This window comes from Mustelus asterias, chromosome 16 (genome assembly GCF_964213995.1).
Source record: "Mustelus asterias chromosome 16, sMusAst1.hap1.1, whole genome shotgun sequence".
In the NCBI taxonomy this organism is placed as follows: Eukaryota; Metazoa; Chordata; class Chondrichthyes; order Carcharhiniformes; family Triakidae; genus Mustelus; species Mustelus asterias.
The window spans coordinates 27,614,268-27,626,341 of NC_135816.1; the positions used below are offsets into that span (position 1 = coordinate 27,614,268).

Below are 12,074 nucleotides of genomic sequence, written 5' to 3' on the forward strand. Positions count from 1 at the left end.
ATTGTTCTAACAATTAGCTGCCTGAAGGTGTAACTTCCAACACTATGTGGCAGAATGCCCTCTCTCCAAAGGTTTGCTGGCTGTTCAGAGAGCTGGCAGCTATTCAGGCCCAGCAGTGCCACTAGGAGCAGTGGCCACTTTTGGGACTGCAGCAGGCTCCAGCATAGCAACCATTGAGGGGTCTATGGTACAGCAATAGAGGTTTGGGGTCGCTAGGGTCAATCAGGTTGGCGCTGACTTGGAGGGAGTACAGGGGAGTTCTCACATACAGATTCTTCCAGGGAGGCATCAACCCATGTCCCTCCAGGGTGCCAGATCAGAAAAGACTTCTGCACAACTGAGCCCACATGGAGGCCATCAGATTTACTGGACGACCTACCCCGATGGAGGAGTAGCCATCCATCACTGGTAGAGTACCAGTGGCAGTGCAAAAAGGCTTTAAGCGTCCATTATTTGGTCACATAAGGACTTCAATTAGCCTAAGCGCCACCCAAAATGTCAAATAGAGAGAACCTTCCCACCTAATTTTAAACAACCCCCACCCCGGCCACACGCACACATTCTTCCAAGGTTGGGTGGTGGGGGTGGAGGAAGGGGAGATATAAAATTCCAGCCTAAGGAATTATGGCTGCCCTACTTTTATCCTTCGAAATGAGACTTTTACAATCAATTTTTGCAGATGGTGTTTCAACTCTTGCCTATTCCATCAATGGAGTTGGAGCAGCGAAAGCTTGTCATTGTCAAATTATTAAACATAGTCGTTGACTTTTATCCATCATATAATACATAAAGAATTGGTTATAAATATATTGGATCAGCACAGCTGTAATACGGCTAATATTTTAATTGATTTAATAAAGATGAAGTGATCCCCATGCAACCCGGACATTCTCTTTTCCACCTTCTTCCGTCAGGAAAAAGATACAAAAGTCTGAGATCACGTACCAACCGACTCAAAAACAGCTTTTTCCCTGCTGCCATCAGACTTTAGAATGGACCTACCTTGCATTAAATTTATCTTTCTCTACACCCGAGCTATGACTGTAACACTACGTTCCGCACTCTCTCCTTTCTTCCCTATGTATGGTATGCTTTGTCTGTAGAGCGCACAAGAAACAATACTTTTCACTGTATATTGCAGGGCGGCACGGTAACACAGTGGTTAGCACCGCTGCTTCACAGCTCCAGGGACCTGGGTTCGATTCCCGGCTTGGGTCACTGTCTGTGTGGAGTTTGCACATTCTCCTCGTGTCTGCGTGGGTTTCCTCCGGGTGCTCCGGTTTCCTCCCAAAGTCCAAAGATGTGCGGGTTAGGTTGATTGGCCATGCTACAATTGCCCTTAGTGTCCTGGGATGCGTAGGTTAGAGGGATTAGTGGGTGGATATGGGGGTAGGACCTGGGTGGGATTGTGGTCGGTGCAGACTCGATGGGCCGAATGGCCTCTTTCTGTGCTGTAGGGTTTCTAAGATTTCTAAGATATTAACACGTGACAATAATAAATCAAATCAAATCAAATGATCTGAAATTCTGTGAATCTGTGCTTTGCCACTGATCATTCCTGATGATGCAACAGGGAGAATCTAGAGAGAAAGGACTGACTACTTCATTTACCAACTATTTCCCACTCCAAAAAAGGGATTGGTATTTAGTTCAGAACATAATTAATTTATGCGACCTTTGTTCATATTTGCCCTGGACTCATGAAATGAAAGTATCTCTATTCTGAGAGGTGGCAGCGGGAGCCTGGTATGAAACGACTTCGGGCAGTTTAGACTGAGTATGATTACCTATAAAACGGGACTTTTGGCCATCCGCTTTATGCATCAACAGATTTTTATCGGAAAAATGTTTTTTTTAACTTTGGATAACATTCCAAAGTAGCACACCAGCTTTTCACATCGGGGAATTTCCATTAAAACAGTTTGAGCCTTTAATTGTTGGCGAACACATCTGAGAGAGTCCATCTCTTAAGTGACGGCTTCTTTTGATGTGGTAACACGATCACGTTCAAAGTTCAGTTGCACGACTGCATGAAACTTGATAATCTTTCTACAGAGAATTGCCTGTCAGAAAGGGAGACATCGTCTTCGTCCACAGACAGAGGGATCACAATTGGTATGAAGGCAAATGCAACGGAAAGAGTGGCTTGATCCCAATTTGCTATGTGGAGGTTGGAGAACATTTTATCCATTAATTTCCATTTAAAAATGAAGTTTAATTACAGACCTTAATCTGTATTGAATTATTCCTAATTGTGACATTTTTTTCATCAGCCTTTTTCTGAGCCACAGCCACACAAACAAGAAGTGCTTGATGAAGTTGCAGTAGCCAAATTTAGATTCACTGCTTTGACCAACATAGAACTGCCGCTGGAAAAGGTAAACTTACCCATGTTGATCTAGCCTGAAACCAAGGATCTGGATCATTTTTATGAGGTCTCATGAAACAAAGCCTGGTATGGATGGAGACATTATAAAACTTGGAATGGGAAAATCAAAGGATAACCACCCGTGGATGCTCTCGTTGAGGGAAATATGGCAAAGACTTGAAAGTGAAGTTAATTGCCCCTCTTTTCACAAAGCCAATAGGGATCAGGCAGGCCCTTCAGTTCAACAATCTATTGGAAAAAAACATACAAATTGGGGCTGAAGTTTTGCTCTTGAGTCAGGTGCGACAGAGTAGGGAAATTTCTCGATTCCGCACACCCGACATGGGAGAAACCATCCTGAACCGTCGGATTTTCATTCCTGTCCCGGGAAGGTGCTAACTGAAGTTGAGTTGGCTGACCTCAGAAACAGTGCAGAGGTAGTCAAAGGTGCTCCAGCCCTCACCCCCACACACTCCCCAATCCTCCACCCATGCCAATTAATGCCACATTTTTTATTTGTCCATGAGATTTGTGTGTTGCTGGCTAAACCAGCATTATTGCGCATCCTTAATTGCCCTTGAGAAGGTGATGATATGCTTCTTGAACTGCTGTAGGCCCATGTTGTGGGGAAGGGATTTCCAGAATTTTGACCCAGCAACAGTGAAGGAATGGCAATATAGTTACAAGTTAAGATGGTGGGTGATCTGGAGGGGAACTAACTACTGTCCTTGTCCTTCTAGATGGTAGTGGATGTGCTTTCAGAAGATGCTGTCGAAGCATTCTTGGTGAATTGTTGTAATGCATCTTGTTGGTGGTGCATACTGCTGCCACTGTGCATTGGCAGTGGAGGGAGTAAATGTTGAAGGTGGTGAATGGGGTACCAATCAAGTGGATTACTTAGTCTTGGATGGTGTCAAGCTTCTTGAGTGTTGTTGGAGCTGTACTCATCCAGGACAGGGAAGAATATTCCATCACACTCCTGACTTGTGCTTTGTAGATAGTGGACAGGAGGTACATTATTCATAGAATCATAGAACCCTACAGTGCAGAAAGGGGCCATTCGGCTCATCGAGTCTGCACTGACCACAACCTCACCCAGGCCCTATCCCCATAACCCCACACATTTACCCTAGCTAGTCCCCCTGACACTAAGGGGCAATTTAGCATGACCAATCCACCTAACCCGCCCGTCGTTGGACTGTGAGAGGAAACCGGAGCACCCAGAGGAAACCCACGCAGACACAGGGAGAATGTACAGACTCCACACAGATGGTGACCCAAGCCGGGAATCGAACCCAGGTCCCTGGCACTGTGAGGCAACAGTACTAAGCACTGTGCCACCGTGCTGCCTCAGAATTTGCCTCAGAATTCCCAGCATCTGACCTGCCCTTGTAGCCACAGTATTTATATGGCTGGTCCAGTTCAGTTTCTGGCCAATGGTAACCCCTAGGATGTTGATAGTGGGGTTTATAGTTGGACTTGGGCTTTGGCACCGTTTTAGGCTGAGGCGTGGAGCCCTTCTGACTCGGTGAAAATTCAGGCTTGAAAGTATGATTGTAATGTTACTGGATTCATGCAATTTCAAATCACACCTGGGAAATTTGAACATTGGAATTCAATTTTAAAAATCTGGGCTAAGTGAAAAATGACCTTGAACATGTTGGATTGCCAGAATTAATGTCCTTTTAGTGTAAGAAATTTGCCATCTTTATCAGGCCCGGCACACATGTGACCTTTCTCCCTTTCAATTTACCTTTGTAATATTCCACATTTCAGAGCCGTTTCATAATGCTGCCAGATGTCAATTTCTTAACATTTGGGTTTTGTGATATTTGACTCACATAAACATACTCGGCCAGAAGTGCAGCTCCCCAGATAGTTGGTCATTAGTTCTGGTAGTTTAGGTACGTCTGCGATTGTACAAAAGGAAGTGGCAAAGCTTTCAGATTTGATCAAAGGAAAGTTCAAAGCCGGGCGCTTTAACTCTCTGTAACATTTTGCCATTAGCATTCCTCATTTACTTATATTATTTTTCTCGAAGGTACTATTCAGCCATATCCATTCAAGGATTTTCCTTTGGAATATTAGCTTTTATAGTTTTTATTTCAGCTGGCCCTGCCTGCGTCAAGTTCAGCTGCAGAGATTACTCAGTGAGCGTGACAGCACGTGATGCTGCCTTCACACCACCAGGGTCAATGGCTTCAACCTACTACAAATGCCGGAAGTCTGGAATAGAAACAGAAAGTGCTGGAAAAATACAGTGACCTTGGGGAGAAAGAGTTAACTCTTTTTCAAAACCAGTTGACTCTTGCTCCCCCTGCATGCACCAAAAACAGTTTCCAGGGGCAATTTTTGAGTTGCCTTGACTTTTTTTTTTAAGGACATTTAATTATGTTACTCAGTGCCTGTACAATGGGGCTAAGATCTCACATTTCATATTTTTTGTAAAATGTATGGATATCCTTTTCGCTAATTTCAAAAATTTTAAAAACATAGGACATAGGTTTTCAAAGAACTGAGGCTATCCCTGCCAGTAACCCTGAACAAAAGGAACTCACTGGCAGTATCAGACTCATTATCTCAGAAGATAAACTAACAACGTTTAGGGGCTGCAATGACCAAATTCGAAGGAAATGATACAAAGGCCATCTGCATGTCATAAGCCAGGCCTGGCCACTGGGGTCTCTGAGTCTGCTAGGACAAAGGACCCTACAACCTCTTTTCAAATGTTTAATGGTTGGAACTTTAACAACCTTCAGGAACCCAGATGAAGGAAAATACACCCTTTGTCAAAGCCAAAGTGGAGAGGTGGGAGTCAGGCAATATAATCCCCCTAGCTGGGAAAACCACTTTTACTACCTTTCTGTAAATCAATCTACCATCTTCCATCTACCAGGCAGCAGCACGGAAAGAGGATTTTGTCCAGGTTTGAATGCCAGGCCCTGTCAACATTGTTCCTGCCGGAACTTCTGAACTTCATTGCTGACGAGACTAATTCATCTCTGTCTCTTTCTCATCATGGAAGTCATCTCTTCGGGAAATGTGAATTATCCAACATAAGTTTTCAACCTGTTGACCTCTTTGAAGGAACACACCATTGGATTTTTGATTCTGGATTCATGTGAAACAATAGTCCTTTGCCTGTGGTCGTTGCCCTGTGAATCTTTCTTTCTCTAACCCTGTTTTATCATATGAATGCACAGGGTCTACCTTGCGGCAAGCATCACCCCCCACTACCCCAAGTTATGAACGTTTGTGAATACATTAACCCTTTGAGTTTACCCTACCTTGAGTTTGCTGTGCGGTTATTAATAAAAATTGGAGCACACCAAAACTGAGGTTGGGAAATATGCCATCACTTATGGACGGGGAAATTAAAATCAAAACACATTTCTAATAACAGATGGTGAGAGGAGAAATCAGGGCTGTTTAAGTTAAACCCCCTCCTGTCTATAAGAGCATGGTGCAACTGTGTGGAACTTAGATGTCCAGTTGCACCTGAAATTTGCAATAGCAAGCCTACTTTCAGCATGGGATACCGATTTTCATTCTTTCACAACTTTTCTGCTCTTTCATGTGGATGAAAGTTGCATCCAGTAGGCCTTGGCGATCAGTGGGAGATCCAAGGTATCCATCTTGATTTTCAGTGGCCAGTTACTTATTTTTCATGGGGTGGGAAGATTGGCGGATATTGGCACAGGCAACTAGCAGCTGAAAATTCTGAAGAAGAGTCACATGAATTTGAAATCTTAATTCTTTTTCTCCCTTCACAGATGCTGCCAGACCAGCTGAGTTTATCCAGCATTTTCTGTTTTTATTACAGCTGAAAATTTTGCCCACGAAATGCATGCCAGCAATAATTTTAAGCATATGCTATGCAGGAAACTTGTCACAGGATAGGTGGTAAAAGCATCAAGTGAAACTCAACAACAGTGCAGAGCAGTGGGTGAATGATTTTGAGGACAAGCCAGCAACCACACTGGAGATGACCAAATAATGAGGGCAGCCCAGAAAGTGGCAAGACAAGCAACACAGGAAAAGATGATCACAAACCAGAGTGAGAAATGGATACTACTTTAACCCCCTACCAGAATCCTTTCAAAATATACAGACTTAGCAAAGATGTTTCACCTGGTACCACAATGCCTAAAGTCATCAGACAAAGAGAACAAAGATTAAGTTAGCAAAAGCAGAGAATGTTGGAAAATCTCAGCACATCTGACAGCATCTGTGGAGAGAATAGAGCCAACGTTTCAAGTCTGGATGACCCTGCATCAGAGCTAATTAAGTGAGCATTTCATTACGTGCAAGATCAGATTCTAGACTTGAATTTGCTATTTTGGGAAAGAGTGGAAGAGATTGTTAACCAAGATGTACCGATATTAACAATTTGTCACAGGAGGAACATTGCTTTAATTTTTGAAGATGGCATACCTTCTGATGAAGTTCCAGAGTAGCTCAGGCCCACTGAGGAGAAAATTCACATCAAAGAGATTGTACAAGCAGAACCAATGCACACAGAAAAGGAAATTCCTATAGTATTAGCAGGACAATCCTCATTTTTTTTCTTTGGACTATTCTTCTTCCTTCATTTCATCCAACTGATGGGTTCATGGATTATGGAGGGATTACATAATTTGTTTGTAGATCCTCTACAGCTGTATAGATCTTCACAGGAGCTGAACAAACAAGATCAGCCAGCGTTCCACCAAAGTAACAAGAAGAAGGGAAAGACAAAAGAGAAAATTTCTGTTTATTGCCTTTTATATTTAGGGTGGCACAGTGGAACAGTGGTTAGTACTGCTGCCTCACAGTGCCAGGAACCCGAGTTCAATTCCGGCCTCGGGTGACTATCTGTGTGGAGTTTGCATATTCTTCCCGTGTCTGCGTGGATTTCCTTTGGGTGCTCCGGTTTCCTCCCACCGTCCAAAGATGTGCAGGTTAGGCCATGCTAACTTGCCCCTTAGTGTCAGGAGGACTAGCAGGGTAGATACATGCAGTTACAGGGATACAGCCTGGGTGGGATTGTTGGTGCAGACTCGATGGGCCAAATGGCCTCCTTCCTCACTGCAGGGATTTTATGATGATTTTATACTGTGGGCCAGAAGCAAAAATCTCTATCTGAGGAGGTTGGTGCCTTCCAAGGAGAAGATTCTGGGGAGCATACATTCCAGGCATCCTCAAAGAGAGATGCGAACACATTTGGAGATTGATGCCACCAGCACAAGGAACTGTGACGGGGATTTGTCAGAGAACATTTGTATAATAGTGTGGAGATGTAGAATAAAGGGTTAACTCTCATGATAGCCACTGAGCATGTGTGTAAATAGCTACATCACAATTTTGTCACTCAGAGAGGTGGTAAGTGTGAAGCATCTCAGAGAGTAGATACAGCGAGTTCTTTATCTTATTTAATCTTCTATAAATAGTTAGCAAGTAAATATTTTTGAACAAAGCCTCCAGCAAGATTTCTTATAGAATAAGAAGCTAGTGAACCCTGAGATAAACCTACAATAACAAATTGTATTGACTGCGGGCACTCCCAAGCAGGCGAAAAGGGAAGGAGAAGAAAGAGAAAACTTCATTGGCTGTTAATGGTCATGAATCAAGCTGTGGAAATCTGCTGTAAACGTCCATGTATTGTACTGTAGCTTTAAATAATGATGATGTCTTTCAGGATCAGACAGTTGTTCTGCTCCGGAGGATTGATGAGAACTGGTATGAAGGGAAATACCCCGGGACTAATCGGAAAGGGATATTTCCTGTCACATATGTTGAAATCATTGGGAAACCACCAGATGAGCCTGTCTTCCACCAAGACCTTCCAACATCTGGGAGTGATTTGAAAATAAAAATGGCTTCCCAGAGGCCTTTTCAACAGGTAAGATGGCACACGGGATGATTTTACTTGAAGTCTGGGATATCCATGGAACTAAAAGATAGATTGTAATTTTGACAAGAGGCATTTTATTACCTTCCAGTGCTGCTGTGCTGATGCACCACACAGGAATTCAAACAAGGCTGAGGCAGCATGTGTAACATGGAGTACAGGCTTACAGACAACACTGTGAACAGAGCTTCTGGTCCCCCATCCCCTGGGCCAATCAACTGATGATCTGAGTTTAAATGAAGCCTGTGGTGTTTCCTTGTGTGGTGAGGTAACAAATTAGCTAAGAGCCTCATTTCCAAATTACTGTTGTCTGCTAGCTGCCCAAAATGACCATTCATGAAAATCTGGAAGAAGGTCATCCCAACCACCCATGGATAAAGCCGGTGAAATATTGGAACAGCTAGGAAAGTAAATGAAACCTTTCGCTCCAAACAAAAGTTGAGAAGATGGGAGCAAAAATATCAATAACAAACATGTAGTGCAAAGTCCCAATCTAATGTGCATAAGTTTCATGTAGGTATGTATGTGTGTAAATGAGGTTATGTAACTATATTTTAATGCCAATCTCTAGTTTGAGCTTGTGATCAAGAGCTTGCAGTGCGATAGATGGAGCATGACCTATCAGGATGTTGGAATTTAACATTATACAGCGTTAATTCAGCATGTTCGATACCATTTGAAAAACACCATAGAAAGACATATGTGCAAGTTCTCGCTTTCGAAACGCTGCGATAATTTGAAGAATGCCCTGGCGACTAGTCTGTAAAAGCATAATTCAGTCTTTAATTTCAGTGCCATGCTTTTGGTATTTTAACTTTTATACTATTAGCAAACGTTTTTTGGACTGCCATTGGCTTTGTGGCTCCCTTGTTTTCTGAGTCTCTGACGTCCTATTTATTGACGCACAGATGCTAAGGTGCCCTAAAATGAGATAACTCTTCTTTTTGTACTGCATCTGGTTTAGTAATTTCAATCAAACCTGTCAGTGATAATTCCCTTCACTAATCTAGATGGTGTGATAAATTGATTTTGACAACAGGAGTCAAATTGCCGCTGCCTTGTGTTGAAGCAGTTCACTTGTAGATCACCCTGTTTCATTGTTCAGTAGAGTTTTATGCTTTCCGCTAGACTTTTGATATCTGTCAATGCGACCACAATAGAAAAAAGGTAAGTAAAAAATTCAGGAGTTTACTGTTCAGTATCTAGACCCACAATAATGTGTGTCCGGATCAAAACAATGAAACAATGAAGCTTGTAGATCAAAACAATGAAACAATGAAGCTTGTAGGAATTGAGACTATAATCCCCCCTTGCGTCACCATGTTTATTGCCAATGTTTCAAAAGGCAATTTGATGAACATTTGAGTGAGCTGAGATTAATTATAAATGATTTGGCTCAATTATTTTACAAGCAATATGTGGACGAACAGAGCAACATCTTAAAGTAACTCTCACACCATTTCAATTTATTTCCATAACATAATGTGGAAAATAACATTTGTCAAGCTTCAGAGAATCTGGCACTGTATCCACGTGAGAAGCTGGTTGTAATGATGCACTTTCACAGACATCATTAGAAACACAAAGGATATTTATTAATAAGGAAAATTATACAGCTGTATGGCAGCCACACAGCTCCTGATAGTCTGCTCCATATCTCCTGCATAATAGAAGGACTTGACCCCCTGGGGTGATCACCCACTCTTGAGCCCCAATTGATCACCCAAGCTAAGTGATCCTTTCTCTGCCTTGAAAGGACAATCACCACAAATCACCCTAATGTTGGATCCAGGGGGTAGATATAATGGCACTCACCTACAGTAGGTTAGTGCCATTACATCCATCTCCTGGATCCAACATGAAAGCCAGAAGAAACATCCCGATTATGGGCACTCTCCATGAGCTTCCCCTGTAAGGCCTCAAGTTACCTCACCCTCGTGCCTCCACTCCCCCCATTGACCCTCCCATGCGAAGGTCAGACCTCATCCGTTCTCCCACTCAACCACAAGAACCTGCCCCACCCCACCTCATAGGTTTCCAATCTGACCTCCCCTAATATCTCACCCCTCCAACCCTCTGACATCCCTAACCTTTCCTTCTCCCCAAACCTCCCCTCCCCTCGAACCCAAGATCAGCAAAACTCCCAGGACTGTGTCCCTCCTAGTCAACAGGCCTGTCCATCTCCCAGATCAATCCCCATCTGAGATTAACACTCCTGCCCCAGATTTAGCTGGTCCTGTGGACTTCACCAGTCAGTTCCACATCTGACTGAAAGCCCAGACTGTCAATCAGCCTAGCTTTTGGGTGGGGAAGCGATTGGTGACCGCACGTATGCTACCAAGTTAAAACTCCACACAATGCAGGCCAGCATTTATTGTCCATTCTTAGTTGCCCTTGGTCAGGCCATTTCAGAGGGCAGTTGGGAGTCAACCACATTGCTGTGGCTCTGAAGTCACATGTAAGTCAAACCAGGTAAAGACAGCAGATTTCCTTCCCTAAATGACGTGAATGAACCAGATGGTTTTTTTTCCAACAATGGTTTCATAGTCATCAGTAGATTCTTAATTCCAGATATTTTTTATTGAATTCAAGTTTCACCATATCCCGTGTTGGGATTCGAACTCGGGTCCCCAGAACATTAGCAGAGTTTCTGGATTAATAGCGATAATACCACCAGGCCAGGATCCGCCAGAGAGAATAACAACATGGAAGGACCAAAAGCCATGAAAAGTTTTACCAATTCCAAAGGAGAAATCTGAATTACTGGCCCTCACCTCAATGTAGGAAATAGTCTGTCTCATTCCCTGTTTAATCGTGGCTATAGTGAACTTTCCATCCTTCTGCTGATTCTAGGCTTAAGTTTTAGAGATCACATGATGTGCATGTTTCCCCATCTTGTATTGACAAGTGTCACAGTAAATAAATGAAAAGTATAACAATCTCTTTGGTGTAGCTTACCTTTGACACGATTGCTGTGAGTGATTGATATGGCAATCATGAAAGTTCAGACTGGTGTTTGCTTTTAATTACACATGGACAGGCTGGCCTTTATGTTGACAATACATCAAACTGTCAGCAAACATTTTTTTAATGAGTCTTGCGCTTACAAATGGCGATGTGTAAAAGTGCATGAGGAATGCCTGTATTTCAGCATTGAAAGAAAAGCCATTTGTATGCTTATAGCACAAAGCACTTAGTGGATACATCAATATAAAAGTACCTTTAGCCACATTGTTATCATAGAGATTTAAACCACATAGCAGACGTACTGGTGTCCCAATGATTACATTTCTTCAGCAGCTGTTTTACTAATTGACTTTCCAGAATAGCAGTAAGGAAGTCTTCACGCATTTCTGGTAGGAAGTGCACTGCCCCTCCATTTTGGAAAAAGTTTATCATCAACTTTTGTCTATTTTCTACTGTGTTCCCTCACTCAGGAAAGCTTACTCTGTGTAAACTGGGAGAATTTGACAATCTTACACTGTTGCTGGCTGCCTCCTGGTTTATGGGTGATCCCATGGAGGTGGAAGACGAGGGTGATTAGAGAGGAAGACGCCACAAGGCAGGACCAGCTGCCAGAAGAGGGAAACAAAGCAGGAGAAGGGCAATGCACGGGGGGGCCATATTTCACGCGGGTATTCAGGGAGCACTTTTCATGGTATAGCACTTTATGCAGGAGCCATGTCTTGGGTGCATTTGGTTCACCACGGAGGCTGCCACTGAGCAGTATCACCTTTTGCAGCCACAACTCAAGTCTCAACCTAGGGCAAGGGCAGTACTACCTTTAGCTGTCAAGATCACCATAGTTGCGAACTT

General features: G+C 43.1%; 1 protein-coding gene across 6 annotated transcripts in view; it reads left to right on the forward strand.

The window, feature by feature from the left end:
* Nucleotides 1-12,074, forward strand: part of LOC144505058 (uncharacterized) — a 105,315-nt gene that overhangs the window by 76,988 nt on the left and 16,253 nt on the right. For all 6 annotated transcript variants that reach the window (XM_078230795.1, XM_078230794.1, XM_078230796.1 and 3 more), the window contains 3 exons: nucleotides 2,056-2,170; nucleotides 2,274-2,378; nucleotides 8,046-8,249. In XM_078230795.1, the coding sequence (XP_078086921.1) occupies nucleotides 2,056-2,170; nucleotides 2,274-2,378; nucleotides 8,046-8,249 (424 nt within the window). The remainder of the gene's footprint in view (nucleotides 1-2,055; nucleotides 2,171-2,273; nucleotides 2,379-8,045; nucleotides 8,250-12,074) is intronic.